Raw genomic sequence first — 17,356 nt, forward strand, 5'->3', positions numbered from 1 at the left:
TGCCGTTACTCGTCGACAAGGAACTTTATCGAGCAGAAGGGAGCAGAGGCGCTCTCATCAGAGACGATCGTTCTCTCGATATTTCTACTATCTGGCAGATACCAATTCCAGCAGAGTTCCAGAGAGTGACGTTCTGTCAATGCTTCAGGGGCGTGGCCTTGGCTTTCGAGAGATTGAAATTTCTGTCGGGGCATCAGTGGGCCAGATCCATGAAATCATTCTTCGTACCTATCCGCCATTAGAAGGAGGTAGAGGCTTTGAAATTTACGAGCCTCACCTGGAGCTAGAAATCTAATTCCAATGCCCGGCGACATGACTAGTGATTACTTATGTAGTCACACGCGATACAATTCAAAGTTGTACGTCCGCCCTATTCAGAGAGACATTGACGTAGATTCGACAGAGGAGGCACGACGCACACAAGCGAGTTCGGGCTTCTGCACGGTTGAGAAAGGGACGGGGAAGGAAGAAAGGCAAAAATTTCGTTTTCAAAGACATTTGCAAGAGCCGGAACAGGAGGTGGGAACGGGGTTCATGGCCAGATTGGGGTCGAGTTGTTAAACAAAAAGCACTACAGCTTAAAAATAGATGACGCGGAACTCTCAAGCCAACGGCCTATCTATGCGACATATCTATCACAATTCAAGACCGTACGATAACCCTTGGGTAGGCCTAAACTAAACATTTAACCCTTTACCTGATTTCTACTTGAATCTGAAAAGCTGTCTTGCATGACTTTAAGGTCTATTTTGCGCATGCTTACGTTTATTTGAATATTTCACCCGAGAGAATAAGCTAATGTCCCGTGCCATTCGTAGAGACCATGTCAACTGCCTAACGCACACTAAGACGTGACCGATTTGGCTGTTCTCGCCGTTTTTGCCTACATTTTGGAGCGCTTTGTCTTTAGGCCGATTCATCGAGAGCCTAACAATTCTCTAAAACTCCGTTTTCAACCTAAACAGCCGAATTTTGTATCGTATGAATACCCATGACGTTGCTTGACGTCACAGTGGGTAGGAACCAAGGAAACGAATGTGCCGGATGTTGATGTGGTGTAGAAAACAGCAATTTTTGTTCTTTTTGGCAGCTTAGAATTTTTCTGTCAAGATTCATTCTTTTTTTTTCCTCTTTTTGGTGTTTTGGATTGTGTATTAGCTTTTTTCGTGTCAAAACGTATTCAAAACAAAATTTTTACCGCGCGTTACTTTTTTTTCCCTTGTGCGACGTACAATTTTGCAAAAAAAAACCTGGTTTATTTGCCGCTTCTGCGAAAGGAGCCTTTGTTGTGTTCCCTGTTTTGAGAAATGGCACACGAGGTCAGTTTTCTTTGAACGCTGCAAATTTCCAAAGGCAAACGTGCTGTTTAGGTGAAGCAGAAAACGGCTCCGTTTTGAACAAGAACGCGTTTGAGTTCATTTTTTTCCTTTCGTTGTATGTCCTAATGATGTAACACGCATGCGGAGTGAATTCCCACCATTTTTGACAAAACGACGATTTATTCAGATTTAAAATTATTAGACCATTTGGTCAAGTAAGACAGGTAAAGGGTTAAGGTCCCTAGCAAAACCGACTCTCCAGACTTGATTCAGTGCCGAGAGAACATCCGCTCAATTTTTTATTTTTCCTAAGTCCGAAACCGAGGGAAATCTCTCCCAGTAGGACCACTCGGTGTCACCTTACAGTATTTTGCCTTACAGTAGTTCGGAAAAGTCAAAACATGGATATACAGAGGAGGGGGGGGGGGGGGGGGAGTTTTACCTGAAAGTCGTCTTCGCCTCCGCTTCGCCGATCCACAGTTTGAGGTCGGGAGTAAAATTGTTACCGCAGACCTCCATCATATTCTCCCCCAATCCGACACCCTTCATCTACGGCAAGAACAAAATAACAATAACAAAATCATCAATGTATGTCGTTTATGCACTGAACGTACGGAAGTGGCCGTGGCGCAAGGGCACGGGGTGACGGGAGTGGGCACCGGGCCCATTCCCTCGCAGAATGTGTACTCGACTTGATCTGGAATAAAAGGAACTCGAGCGTTGCCATGGATCGAAGGAGACGCGTTGACTTGGCTACTACTAGCCTCTCTTAGCAGCGAAAAATCAGATTGGGCCCATTTCCTAGAATTACATATCTTCCACGGAGAATCGAATACACAACTGCAAAAGTCGCAGCAGATCCCTATCTGGACACGGTGGCCCGCATGGAGGCCTTCTCACGGTTTCGCGTAAGGAAAACCGTCCGTCAAACTCAAGAGGGGCAAAGTAATTAGTATACCTGTGCCTACGATAGTCCACATTGCGCAATCGTTGATTTCGTCTTGCGTTTCGGAACAAGACGTCGCCTGAATAGAATAGGGGTACCGCTATAGCAAAGAACAAAGGCTCGTGTTCCTATTACAGAGCATCGGAAAATAATTTCATTTTCCTTCATGCACCAATACATGTCCTCGCTCTTCATATAGAGAGCGATCTGATTGGGTGAGAAAGAAAGAAAGAAAGAAAGAAAGAAAGAAAGAAAGAAAGAAAAAGTCAGTTGGCACCGTGAGAAACGATCCGACTTCGCGAGGAAGTAAAAGAGACTTGCCTTTTGGAGCTGAGTAACCAGATGATTAGCATCGAGTATAGCAATCTTTTTTTCCACCTTGCGAATGACCTAAAGAAAGAACATACATGTATCAAAATTAATGGATGGGGGAAAGGAAAACAGAGCGAATTATACCAATAGAAGCAGATCCCATCCAGTCTTCACATTCACAAGGCGCACGGGAAAGACGCCAATTTTCTCTCCGTCGCTATACGTAATCGTCACGGGCAAATTCGTCTGAGATACGTCCCAAATGACGAGGTTTTCGCAGATCTTCGCAAAAAAAGAAGAGATCGAGTCAGCGAAAATTACACAACAGTGCTCGTCTTAAGAAATTCTTCATCCTCGGACGTTTTGCCGTGCACTTTCAATTTTAATCGGACATTGAATACAAACTCTCGGACGTCAACATTACGTAAGTCAGGCCATAAAGATTATCTGTGTCGTGGCTCGTCCACGTCGGGGTCATTCAAAGATTCAAGCCATGCCTCCCATTCTTCTAAAAAACGGCCGAGCGGCTGTACATTGATGTCCTCCTCTGTTGAAGTAGCTGCAACTTTCGACGAAATTGCGTGAAATTCGGCTCCTCCTGTTCTTCGGCTCTTCTCTTTCCACCAGCTGTTAACTGCCTCTGTTGGGTCCCATTGCTCCAGCGGCGGCCCTTCCACGTTGATTTGAAGCAGGCTGTCAAGCGAGTCATTGCTTAGGCTTATTTTTTTGTCCGTTTTAACGAGTTTTAATTGCGAAAAGAGCCTCTCCACTCGCCCGTTAAATACTGAAATGCAGAATAGAATCTCAATATCCACTAGAATGTTTCTGCACTTTTTTGCATCAATGCAACGATAAATTTTCCACCACACGGCTTTGTAATCTTGGGTCGTCAGTTCAAGGTAATCTTTAGCATAGGATACCACATCGTCCCACTCTTCTTGGATCACTGACGCGTTCGCACCACCTTCTCTTAGAGGCAGCGAATATCGATCAACAACAAAGGATAAAGGCTCGTGTCCGAAAGAAGATCCTGAATGTCTTTCCCATCCGTGCGTTGCCAGAAGTATGATGCAGCTTTTCATCAGCGTGAGGACGGTTGGTTGACTTTGAAGACGTTTGTCAAGGCACATTCTCACCAACTTAGTCCACTCTTTGTAATGATTTTCAATGAAAGCGACTCCTTCTTCATAGCGTGTCAGATCTGCCCCTTGATAGGAACTAGTAGCATTGCTCGCTTCTTGATGAACTCAGCCTAGGGTTTTCTTTACTGTTGGAAGATCTCTTAGGGACAACTCGATCACGTTCTCAAATGCTGTTCTTGCTTTCATAAAAGCTTCGATGGAACGTACTACGCAAAGCTCGTCGCTCTGAAGAATTTTAAAGAGGGTGTGCGCTGGGTTCAATAAATCAACAAAAAAACGCGCAACCAACGAGAATTTTTCCTTGTCTCCATCGCTGTAAGTAGCCCTTCATTTTCTGCCTATCAGCAGCCTTGATTCTTGAGTTTTCAACCATTTCTTGTAAATGGTTCAAGTATGCGCCAAAGTTTTCTAGCAATCGCCGCATTGCTGCAACTTTATGTGAGATGAATCGTGTGCCGCAAGCACGAAGTGGACGAATGCCACCAGTGGCTGAAAGTCGTCTTCTTCAAAGCAATTCCGCATTTCTTTAACAACTTCGGCTAGTTCATGGCACTTCTTTGGCGATTTGTCGTACATAAAGTAGATTTGCAGAAGCATTTCGTCGATATTAGCAAAGAAAGTAGATTTGAGTGCGTCTTTAGTTAAGAGAAAGCTCAAGTCTGTGCGCCAAACACTAAAACGTCATTGACCAGGGTAAGTCGTTTTGAAGCAGCCCTCGCAACCCCCCTCCAGCAATGTTTGCACTAGCGCCATCACATCCGATTCCAACGAGCTTTCGTTTCCAATCGTCGATGTTCATGTATGACATTGCTTCCCGCAATGACTTGTAAAGACCTTCTCCTGTCGCCGATGTCAGCTGACGAACCGTAAAGAACGTGCTTCGAACGTGAACTTTTCCATCATCACATGTGGTGTCCAAATACAATGTTGCAAACAGTTCCTTTTCAGCGTTCCCTGCATCTGTCGACGAATCACACTGAACGGAGAAAAAATACGCTGTTGCCAAAGCCTCTCTGAGCTTTCCTCTAAGCTGAATGGCGCAGTGACGTACAAAATCAACGCACCGCTTATCGGTTTTGTATTTCTCTCCTAAATCTACGCCGTGTATTTCTTCTAGCTGTGAAATCGAGGTCATTTTCTTAAACGACATTTTTTCTTTGGCAATAAAGTAGGCAGTACGAAACTTTTTGCAGAGAGTCTCGAGGTTCCTTCCGCTTAATCCTGTTTTTGTCAAAGGCACGATGAATCGGTGTTAAATCGGCGTGTGACTTTTTCCTGCGGAATACGTCATCGCTTTTTCGTGCATTTGACTTTTAGCATGATCCTGAACACACGATTTTCTCACATTAGTGGAACCTTCGATAAAAGCAGCTCTAAAGTTCTTCATTCCGGAGAGCCGATCGCGAAACTCCGTGCAAATAGAACATTTTAGACGCAAAACGACATCTCCGCTACTCACATCGTAGCGTAGCCACACGGCTGTGTCATATTCACGATCTAACTGCCGTTTCCATGTCTCGACAGTCGTTTTAGAGGCAGCTCGCTTCTTGCTTGGAGGGCCTTCTTCGCACGCGGTCATGACACGTGAAGGAAGCTGCACTTCTACGGTACCGGAAAGCTGCACGTGTACGGGAAATTGTCTTTCAGCGCACTAGGCCGAATGGCTAAGAGATCGCTCAGACAATAGGACCGGACGTTACGCAAGTTCATCGGAGAGCAGTAACTTTTGTTCGCAATGGGGACGGTCTCACGCTCTAATAATTTCACTACAATCCTTATGAATCAATTGGGACGGTCTCACTCTCTAATAATTTCACTACAATCTTATGAATCAATGGAGACGGTCTCACGCTTTAGCAATTTTACTACAATCCTTATGAATCAATGGGGACGGTCTCACGCTCGACTAAATTAGCTACAATCGTTATGGATCAATTGGGACGGTCTGACGTTTTAATAATTTCACTACAATCCTTATGAATCAATAGGAACGGCCTCACGCTCTAGTAATTTCTCTACTATCTTTATGAATCAGTGGGACGGTGTCACGCTCCAATAATTTTACTGCAATCCTTATGAATCAATGGGGACGGTCTCACGCTCTAGCAATTTCGCTGCAATCCATATGAATCAATAGAGACGGTCTCAGGCTCTAATAATTTCACTATAATCCTTATGAATCAATGGAGACGCTCTAATAATTTCACTTCAATCCTTATTAATCAATGGGGACGGTCTCACGCTGTAATAATTTCACTACAATCCTTACGAATCAATTGGGACTGTCTCACTCTCTAATAATTTTACTACAATCCTTATGAATCAATGGGGACGGTCTCACGCTCTAGCAAATTTACTACAATCCTTATGAATCAATGGAGACGGTCTCACGCTCTAATAATATCACTACAATCCTTATGAATCAATGGGGACGGTCTCACGCACTAATAATTTCACTACAATCCTTATGAATCAATGGTCACTGTCTCACGCTCTGGTACTTTCACTACAATTCTTATGAATCAATGGGGCCGTTCTCGCGCACTAATATTTTTACTACAATCCTAATTAATCAATGGGGACGTTCTCACGCTTTGGTACTTTCACTAAAATTCTTATAAATCAATGGGGACGTTCTCGCGCTCTAGTAATTTCACTACAATCCTTATGAAAAAATTTGGACTGTCTCACGATCTAATAATTTCACTAATCCTTACGAATTAAAGGGGAGAGTCTCACGCTCTAATAATTTCACTACAATTCTTATGAATCAATGGGAACGGCCTCACACTAGTAATTTCACTACTATCTTTATGAATCAATGGAACGGTGTTACGCTCGAATAATTTTACATCAATCCTTATGAATCAATGGGAACGGCCTCACGCTCTAGTAATTTCTCTACTATCTTTATGAATCAATGGGACGGTGTCACGCTCGATTAATTTTACTGCAATCCTTATGAATCAATGGGGACGGTCTCACGCTCTAGCAATTTCACTACAATCCATATGAATCAATGGAGACGGTCTCAGGCTCTAATAATTTCATTACAATCCTTATGAATCAATGGAGACGCTCTAATAATTTCACTTCAATCCTTATTAATCAATGGGGACTGTCTCACGCTCTAATAATTTCACTACAATCCTTATGAATCAATTGGGACGGTCTCACTCTCTAATAATTTCACTACAATCTTATGAATCAATGGGGACTGTCTCACGCTTTAGCAATTTTACTACAATCCTTATGAATCAATGGAGACGGTCTCACGCTCGAATAAATTATCTACAATCGTTATGGATCAATTGGGACAGTCTGACGTTCTAATAATTTCACTACATTTCTTATGAATCAACGGGGACTGTCTCACACTCTAATAATTTCACTACAATCCTTATGAATCAATGGAGACGGTCTCACGCTCTAATGAGTGTACCGGAGGCAACTTCGTTTTAGTTGCTCCATCATCGGGGCCCCCTGTTTCTTCCATTTGACGACTACATTGAATTTCACAAAGACGCAACCAGCGACGGAGAATCGGTGAGATATTGTGTCGCTTGGTACGACTAAAAGAAATTTATGTCCATGCACGTTCAGACGGACGTTCCTCCTCCAACATCCGCCGCTTCCGCATTAACTCCGAGCTAGGTAAACATTACCTATGATCGACATTTCCTATGATCGGCACACGACAGAGCGTTTTTAGTTCGGCGCTACTACTTTATGTCCACATGTCTCCTCTTTGGCTACAAGCTCACGCCAATTTTACGGAGACACCATCTTCGGTGTCCGCACAAACAATCGATTTTGGCAATGGCCTAATTAATCGGGGTGTGTTAGAGTAAGTTAGCTGACGCGCAAAAGATTTTGCATTTTTGATACTCTGCCAAAGGTCAATTTGTTTGAAGCTGGAATTCTCGATGATGATAAGTCCTACTCGATTCAGCTTCGCTTTTTCTTCACACAGCCGGTCCAACACTCCGGCGTTCTTCAAATCTGCGACGGCACTTACTGCGTTGGTTTTGAGGGCAAGATTCCGCCCGATGCCAGATTTTTCGGCGGCAATGACTATGCTAGCCTATGCTCACGCGTCGAAAATAGTAGTCCCATCTCTGCACCACAGTCTTCTAATACCTGGAAATTTCGCCTGGAAATTCATCCTAATTCGACGTCTGGAGTTACATACGTTAGCACAACTTCTGCAACATACGAGTACAGTCAAACATTGAAGCCGATTCAAGGTCTGCAGTTTAAAGTCTGAAGAAGAAAAGAAGAAAATACTCCTACGTTTCATCTGTTTGAACTTGGAATGTATTTGAACGAATAAACACTTGAATACAATGTTATCTAGCCTTAGAGTTTGTTCGTGAAACACGTACACAGTCACTAGCATGCAGCTTGAACGAAAATACAAACGTCTGAACTTGTTGCTGCTGTCGGAAGTGGACGAAGTCGATGGAGACAAAGAGGTAGCAAGGGAAGACTCATCGCTTCAGGCTCTTCTTTTTAGTTACGGCCTTTCGAGACCAAGACGTTCCTTGTTCGACGATATTCCGATTCGTTGCGTTGCAATTCGTCGTCGTTCGATTGGGCGATTCGGCGACGCGTTCGTGGCGCGACGGCGCGCGTGACGGAGCGCCCGTGCACGGCGCGGGATGCGATGTGTCTCCGACGTGCGCGGCGAGTCGACCTCACGATTTTGTTTTGGTTATCGGGCGGCCAATTACGCCACCCCCGACGTCGACGACGCCCCGGCTAACCGCCGATTTCAAATGTCGTAGCCGGCGGGGAGAGCTCGAACGTCGCAACGTCGTCGGACAGGTCGGCCGACACAGCCAGCGATCCGCGTACCTGCCGTTTTTCGCTAGCCGTTTCTGTGCGAACGGCGACTTCTCACTGCTCACCTAGGGTCACTTCCCACTGCTCACTTCTCGTACGGTGTCACTTCTCACTGCTAATCCGGGTACTCTTCTTCCTGCTATACGGGGACTCCTCCGCACGTGGCCCACCGCACGCTGTCCTTTCTGTCGCCCCGACCGAGTCCGTCTTTCACGCACAGGCCTATCTCCTAGACATGGCCACCGTTGTCTTACCGGGTGTCAGCGATGAAGCGATTGATGGTCTTCAACATCTGATTGATATGGCGGGTGAAGTCAGTCAAAAGTATGATGACACTCCAGTTTAGGTTATGCGACACTAGTTTAGGTTATGAGACGCCAGTTTAGGTTATGAGACGCCAGTTTAGGTTATGAGATGCAAGTTTATGTTCTAGTTTAGGTTATGCGACGCAAGTTTAGGTTATGAAGGACCAGTTTAGGTTATAAAGGGCAAGTTTAGGTTATGCGACACTAGTTTAGGTTATGCGACACTAGTTTAGGTTATGAGACGCCAGTTTAGGTTATGAGACGCAAGTTTATGTTCTAGTTTAGGTTATGCGACGCAAGTTTAGGTTATGAAGGACCAGTTTAGGTTATAAAGGACCAGTTTAGGTTATGCGACTCTAGTTTAGGTTATGCGACGCCAGTTTAAGGTTTAGTTTAGGTTATGAGACGCAAGTTTAGGTTATGAAGGACCAGTTTAGGTTATAAAGGACCAGTTTAGGTTATGCGACTCTAGTTTAGGTTATGCGACGCCAGTTTAAGGTTTAGTTTAGGTTATGAGACGCCAGTTAAGTTATGAGACGACAGTTTAGGTGATGAGACGCCAGTTTAGGTTATGAGACGCAAGTTTATGTTCTAGTTTAGGTTATGAAGGACTAGTTTAGGTTATAAAGGACCAGTTTAGGTTATGCGACACTAGTTTAGGTTATGCGACACTAGGTTAGGTTATGCGACGCAAGTTTAGGTTATGACGGACCAGTTTAGGTTATGAGACAATAGTTTAGGTTATGATACGCCACTTTAAGGTTTAGTTTAGGCTATGAGACGCCAGTTTAGGCTATGAGACGCCAGTTCAACGTTTAGTGTCAGGCACTGTTTAATTAATGCAGTCTTTTCGTACCCTGCAATGCGAAATACTCAATGCTACACTATGCTTTATTGGCTATGCTTTATTACCTATCACGTTAATCAGTGTGCGTAGTATAATCATCTCGTGTCTCGTGCGTGCGTGCGTGCGTGCGTGCGCGCGCGCGCGCGCGCGCGTGTTTGTGTGTGTGTGTGTGTGTGTGTGTGTGTGTGTGTGTGTGTGTGTGTGTGTGTGTGTGTGCCCGGATGCGGCATGGCTTCTAATCTTCCTGGAAATTCGCGTACAATCGGGCCAGCAACGTGCCCAATCAACGGTTGTACGTTTGCAGCTGAGTTTTCGATTGTTCTGCAGCATATTCGTCGCTCACATTCGCCTCTCGATGTTCCGTCGAATTTTGTCGTCTCAAACGGGCTTTCACAATGCCCTACGTGCAAGAACTACTTCAAGAAGATACAATCCCATGTTGCGAGGTGCTCAAAGCCGAGAAATGCCTCTGCGCTAGAGGCTGAGGTCTTGAATGTGGTTTCCGGCACGGTTCCCTCAGAAGGAGCCCCATCACAATCACAGTACACATTGCGGGGCTCAAATCACCGCTCGAATAGCACATTGCCGCCTTCAACATGTGCGTCGATAGAAGTCCCTGCTCAATCGTCTGCTCAATCGTCTAATGGCACGTCATTGCCGCCATCAAGTTGTGCTTCGACTGTGGTTCCATCTCAGTTGTCTGCACCACCGCCGATAGTCGCAAGCTACGAAGAAGGTTTTCAATTTCTTGCCCAGTTGGACTTCGCCGATCTTGCTTCAACCTTTTCACCGACGACCGAGCACGTCCCTTTGTACCTGCATCCTCTTTTTGGTGACTGTTGCCGCCTGGTTTTTGACGAAATAACATCAAACCCGGGGAACATCGATGCATGGAAGCTTTTCTACCTGTTGCCGAGGCTAATTCTTCAACCGGTTGGGCGGAAATCGTCAACCGAATCTGATGAAGCGACCGATCGCAAAACGAGAATGTCTCTCTTTCTTGAACGAAAATGGGGGACGCTTTACTTGTCATCACAATCCGCGATTCCGGAGAATGCCTCGTCCCGGAGTACCGACGACGAACAGGAAACGGATGAAGTGCTTCTCTCATCCTCGCTGGCTCGGAGCATAGAAAAGAAAGTTCGTCACGGCGAAATTTCACGCGCCGGTCATCTTCTGACCAGTTCTGGTTTAGCGGCTCCCAACGAAGAAACGTTTCGCAAGTTACAATCAAAACATCCGTCCGCGGAGCCTCCAGACATTAACAACGTTTCGACTGCTCCCGTGCAAGCGTCACTACAGACAATTCGACAAGTCTTGCGTGAAAGTGCCCGCGGTTCCGGACCAGGGTGCGACGGTTGGCGCTTCGAACACTTCAAGCTCCTTCTCGAAGATCTTGAATTGTTGTCGGCATTTACAGAAGTGTGCAACTTCGCTTTGCGGGGCGATATTCCACCGACGGCAGCAACTGCGTTTGCCGGAGCTCGTCTTATTGCACTGCAGAAAGGCAACAACGATGTACGACCGATAGCGGTTGGAAATGTCTTCCGCCGGATTGTTGCAAAAGCAGCTTGCAACGTGCTTCGTTCCGCTTTTGAGGATTTTTTCTCTCCGTTTCAGTTTGGCGTTGCAACCCCGGGAGGATCGGAGCAGCTTGTGCACCTTCTCCAAACTGTGGCAAGCCAGAAGCCAGATTGGGTTGTCATGAAAACCGACGCAAAGAACGCCTTTAATTCTGTGTCCCGACAGCGCTTTCTCGACTTAGTTGGCGAATTGTTTCCGTCATTGTACCCGTTCGTGGCACTCTGCTACGCTTCGCCGCCACTGTTAGTGACAACGATCAACAGAGAAAATGGCGAAATGAGTTACCACTGCATCGAGTCGCAGGAAGGGGTGCAGCAGGGGGATCCGTTAGGTCCTTTTCTGTTTTCACTCACTTTGCAGTCTTGTCTTGTGAACGCTCATGCCGGAATGAGATCGGGATTGGTTGCTAGTTACCTTGATGACGCTGTGATCACGGGCCCGGTTCAGGATGTTACAACGGCGTTTGACACTCTAACGGATCAAATGGAAGGCATTGGGCTAGTCATGAGGCGGGATAAGTGCGAGGCCTTTTCTGCTGACCCAACGTTAACGTGGCCGGTGTCAAATGTCCCCTTTTCGTCATCTGGCATTGTCATTCTCGGTTGTCCTGTTGGCATAGACAGTTTTGTCAAGTCAACGTGCCAGGAGATTGTCGCAAAGGAGAAGGAATTTCTCACTCGTCTGAAGCAGCTCAAGAATATGCAATCAGCGTCGCTGCTACTCCGCTACTGCGGCATCGGCAGAATTTCTCACCTTCTGCGTTCAATAGCGCCGTCGCTTCTACACTCTGCTGCTCGTTTTCACGACGAAAACATCTCTGCTTGCCTTCAGTCCTTGATTGGATGCGAATTAAGAGAAACTCAAGTTCTGCAGGCTCAGCTCCGTCTATCGCAGGGAGGCCTTGGTCTTTCATCGGCACAGGTGACTTCTCATTGTGCTTATCTCGCTTCTTGGGCGTCAACGTTTGATCAGCTGCCGTCCCGTCTACTACAATTTCGTTCGGACTCGCTTGGGCTGAGCTTCGAGCCCACTCCGGCATTCATGAGTGGTGAGGTCAATTCTGTGCACGAATTCCTTTGCAACAATTGTCCGGAAGTTGCGAAGTTGTATCCGACATGGGAATCAGTTCTACTAAAACCAGCCAAGTTGCAGAAAAAGCTATCTCACTTGCTGTCAAGGGAAGATTACGGCAACTTACTGGCAGCAGTTGACCAGAGATCGAAAGCACGCATCCTCAGCGCTAGCAGTTCGGAAGCTGGCGTTTGGCTCGACACCATACCAGCTGAGAGGCAACTGTCATTCACAAATGCGGAGTTCCAGACTGCCGTGGCCCTGCGACTGGGTGTGCCTATTCCTCTGCTCCGTGAAGTTCGCCAGTGCACTTGTGGTGCACAGCCGGATGCGGAAGGATACCACTTGCTAACGTGCCGGCAGGGCGGGGGGGCAACCCGTCGCCACGACGCAATCACATATGCTTGGGTGTCAATGCTCCGTTCGGTGGGATATCGCTGCGCGGTTGAGCCGGTGGAGCAGTTTGAAGATAAGACGCGCCCTGACATCAGCGTTTACAATTTTCGTGACGGAAAAAAGTTGTTGCTGGATGTCTCTGTCGCTCATCCTCTTCGCTCGTCCTACGTGGCCCAGTCAGCAACCACAGCTGGAAGCAGTGCAGCAAAGCGCGACACGGAAAAGAGGCAGAAGTACGGCCTCATTGCAGAGAATCTTGGCTACATGTTCGAGCCACTTGCGTTTGAAGTTTACGGCCGCTGGAGTCCAACCGCTGTCGAGCTTTTCCGTTCCTGTGCTCGTCGACCTTCGCAGGACTTTTTAGCCGACCGTTTAGCTTTCCTCAACTATTGGCGCCGAAGATTTTCTGTCTGCCTCCAGCGACAGAATTCGCGAATCGTGCTAGCAAAGCTTATGGCCATCGTGCCCAGTGCTAACCATCGCCCAACTCTGGGGCCTCCGGACACAGACATTCGCTATTTCTCATCGTAACCGACTCTCTCTTGTCCCCTTCCCTTTGTGTGTTTGTGCGTGTGTGTGTTTTGCTCCCCTTCCCAACTTTTCCTTATCTACTGTGTTTTTAAGGATCTATCCAAATATAACATGTGTGTGTGTGTGTGTGTGTGTGTGTGTGTGTGTGTGTGTGTGTGTGTGTGTGTGTTGTGAACGCTCATGCCGGAATGAGATCGGGATTGGTTGCTAGTTACCTTGATGACGCTGTGATCACGGGCCCGGTTCAGGATGTTACAACGGCGTTTGACACTCTAACGGATCAAATGGAAGGCATTGGGCTAGTCATGAGGCGGGATAAGTGCGAGGCCTTTTCTGCTGACCCAACGTTAACGTGGCCGGTGTCAAATGTCCCCTTTTCATCATCTGGCATTGTCATTCTCGGTTGTCCTGTTGGCATTGACAGTTTTGTCCAGTCAACGTGCCAGGAGATTGTCGCAAAGGAGAAGGAATTTCTCACTCGTCTGAAGCAGCTCAAGAATATGCAATCAGCGTCGCTGCTACTCCGCTACTGCGGCACCGGCAGAATTTCTCACCTTCTGCGTTCAATAGCGCCGTCGCTTCTACAACCTGATGCTCGTTTTCACGACGAAAACATCTCTGCTTGCCTTCAGTCCTTGATTGGATGCGAATTAAGAAAAACTCAAGTTCTGCAGGCTCAGCTCCGTCTATCGCAGGGAGGCCTTGGTCTTTCATCGGCACAGGTGACTTCTCACTGTGCTTATCTCGCTTCTTGGGCGTCAACGTTTGATCAGCTGCCGTCCCGTCTACTACAATTTCGTTCGGACTCGCTTGGGCTGAGCTTCGAACCCACTCCGGCATTCATGAGTGGTGAGGTCAATTCTGTGCACGAATTCCTTTGCAACAATTGTCCGGAAGTTGCGAAGTTGTATCCGACATGGGAATCAGTTCTACTAAAACCAGCCAAGTTGCAGAAAAAGCTATCTCACTTGCTGTCAAGGGAAGATTACGGCAACTTGCTGGCAGCAGTTGACCAGAGCTCGAAAGCACGCATCCTCAGCGCTAGCAGTTCGGAAGCTGGCGTTTGGCTCGACACCATACCAGCTGAGAGGCAACTGTCATTCACAAATGCGGAGTTCCAGACTGCCGTGGCCCTGCGACTGGGTGTGCCTATTCCTCTGCTCCGTGAAGTTCGCCAGTGCACTTGTGGTGCACAGCCGGATGCGGAAGGATACCACTTGCTAACGTGCCGGCAGGGCGGGGGGGGCAACCCGTCGCCACGACGCAATCACATATGCTTGGGTGTCAATGTTCCGTTCGGTGGGATATCGCTGCGCGGTTGAGCCGGTGGAGCAGTTTGAAGATAAGACGCGCCCTGACATCAGCGTTTACAATTTTCGTGACGGAAAAAAGTTGTTGCTGGATGTCTCTGTCGCTCACCCTCTTCGCTCGTCCTACGTGGCCCAGTCAGCAACCACAGCTGGAAGCAGTGCAGCAAAGCGCGACACGGAAAAGAGGCAGAAGTACGGCCTCATTGCAGAGAATCTTGGCTACTTGTTTGAGCCACTTGCGTTTGAAGTTTACGGCCGCTGGAGTCCAACCGCTGTCGAGCTTTTCCGTTCCTGTGCTCGTCGACCTTCGCAGGACTTTTTAGCCGACCGTCTAGCTTTCCTTAACTATTGGCGCCGAAGATTTTCTGTCTGCCTCCAGCGACAGAATTCGCGAATCGTGCTAGCAAAGCTTATGGCCATCGTGCCCAGTGCTAACCATCGCCCAACTCTGGGGCCTCCGGACACAGACATTCGCTATTTCTCATCGTAACCGACTTTCTCTTGTCCCCTTCCCTTTGTGTGTTTGTGCGTGTGTGTGTTTTGCTCCCCTTCCCAACTTTTCCTTATCTACTGTGTTTTTAAGGATCTATTCAAATATAATGTGTGTGTGTATGTGTGTGTGTGTGTGTGTGTGTGTGCCCGGATGCGGCATGGCTTCTAATCTTCCTGGAAATTCGCGTACAATCGGGCCAGCAACGTGCCCAATCAACGGTTGTACGTTTGCAGCTGAGTTTTCGATTGTTCTGCAGCATATTCGTCGCTCACATTCGCCTCTCGATGTTCCGTCGAATTTTGTCGTCTCAAACGGGCTTTCACAATGCCCTACGTGCAAGAACTACTTCAAGAAGATACAATCCCATGTTGCGAGGTGCTCAAAGCCGAGAAATGCCTCTGCGCTAGAGGCTGAGGGCTTGAATGTGGTTTCCGGCACGGTTCCCTCAGAAGGAGCCCCATCACAATCACAGTACACATTGCGGGGCTCAAATCACCGCTCGAATAGCACATTGCCGCCTTCAACATGTGCGTCGATAGAAGTCCCTGCTCAATCGTCTGCTCAATCGTCTAATGGCACGTCATTGCCGCCATCAAGTTGTGCTTCGACTGTGGTTCCATCTCAGTTGTCTGCACCACCGCCGATAGTCGCAAGCTACGAAGAAGGTTTTCAATTTCTTGCCCAGTTGGACTTCGCCGATCTTGCTTCAACCTTTTCACCGACGACCGAGCACGTCCCTTTGTACCTGCATCCTCTTTTTGGTGACTGTTGCCGCCTGGTTTTTGACGAAATAACATCAAACCCGGGGAACATCGATGCGTGGAAGCTTTTCTACCTGTTGCCGAGGCTAATTCTTCAACCGGTTGGGCGGAAATCGTCAACCGAATCTGATGAAGCGACCGATCGCAAAACGAGAATGTCTCTCTTTCTTGAACGAAAATGGGGGACGCTTTACTTGTCATCACAATCCGCGATTCCGGAGAATGCCTCGTCCCGGAGTACCGACGACGAACAGGAAACGGATGAAGTGCTCCTCTCATCCTCGCTGGCTCGGAGCATAGAAAAGAAAGTTCGTCACGGCGAAATTTCACGCGCCGGTCATCTTCTGACCAGTTCTGGTTTAGCGGCTCCCAACGAAGAAACGTTTCGCAAGTTACAATCAAAACATCCGTCCGCGGAGCCTCCAGACATTAACAACGTTTCGACTGCTCCCGTGCAAGCGTCACTACAGACAATTCGACAAGTCTTGCGTGAAAGTGCCCGCGGTTCCGGACCAGGGTGCGACGGTTGGCGCTTCGAACACTTCAAGCTCCTTCTCGAAGATCTTGAATTGTTGTCGGCATTTACAGAAGTGTGCAACTTCGCTTTGCGAGGCGATATTCCACCGACGGCAGCAACTGCGTTTGCCGGAGCTCGTCTTATTGCACTGCAGAAAGGCAACAACGATGTACGACCAATAGCGGTTGGAAATGTCTTCCGCCGGATTGTTGCAAAAGCAGCTTGCAACGTGCTTCGTTCCGCTTTTGAGGATTTTTTCTCTCCGTTTCAGTTTGGCGTTGCAACCCCGGGAGGATCGGAGCAGCTTGTGCACCTTCTCCAAACTGTGGCAAGCCAGAAGCCAGATTGGGTTGTCATGAAAACCGACGCAAAGAACGCCTTTAATTCTGTGTCCCGACAGCGCTTTCTCGACTTAGTTGGCGAATTGTTTCCGTCATTGTACCCGTTCGTGGCACTCTGCTACGCTACGCCGCCACTGTTAGTGACAACGATCAACAGAGAAAATGGCGACATGAGTTACCACTGCATCGAGTCGCAGGAAGGGGTGCAGCAGGGGGATCCGTTAGGTCCTTTTCTGTTTTCACTCACCTTGCAGTCTTGTCTTGTGAACGCTCATGCCGGAATGAGATCGGGATTGGTTGCTAGTTACCTTGATGACGCGGTGATCACGGGCCCGGTTCAGGATGTTACAACGGCGTTTGACACTCTAACGGATCAAATGGAAGGCATTGGGCTAGTCATGAGGCGGGATAAGTGCGAGGCCTTTTCTGCTGACCCAACGTTAACGTGGCCGGTGTCAAATGTCCCTTTTTCGTCATCTGGCATTGTCATTCTCGGTTGTCCTGTTGGCATTGACAGTTTTGTCCAGTCAACGTGCCATGAGATTGTCGCAAAGGAGAAGGAATTTCTCACTCGTCTGAAGCAGCTCAAGAATATGCAATCAGCGTCGCTGCTACTCCGCTACTGCGGCACCGGCA

General features: G+C 47.6%; 1 protein-coding gene across 1 annotated transcript; it reads left to right on the plus strand.

Annotated features, from left to right (window-relative positions):
• The first annotated feature begins 13,486 nt into the window (after window positions 1-13,486).
• LOC136191390 (uncharacterized) lies at window positions 13,487-14,620 on the plus strand. The gene has a single exon (XM_065979716.1). The coding sequence runs from the start codon at window positions 13,487-13,489 to the stop codon at window positions 14,618-14,620; it is 1,134 nt and encodes a 377-aa protein (XP_065835788.1).
• The last annotated feature ends 2,736 nt before the right edge of the window (window positions 14,621-17,356 follow it).

Source organism: Oscarella lobularis, chromosome 9, assembly GCF_947507565.1.
Source record: "Oscarella lobularis chromosome 9, ooOscLobu1.1, whole genome shotgun sequence".
Taxonomy (NCBI): domain Eukaryota; kingdom Metazoa; phylum Porifera; class Homoscleromorpha; order Homosclerophorida; family Oscarellidae; genus Oscarella; species Oscarella lobularis.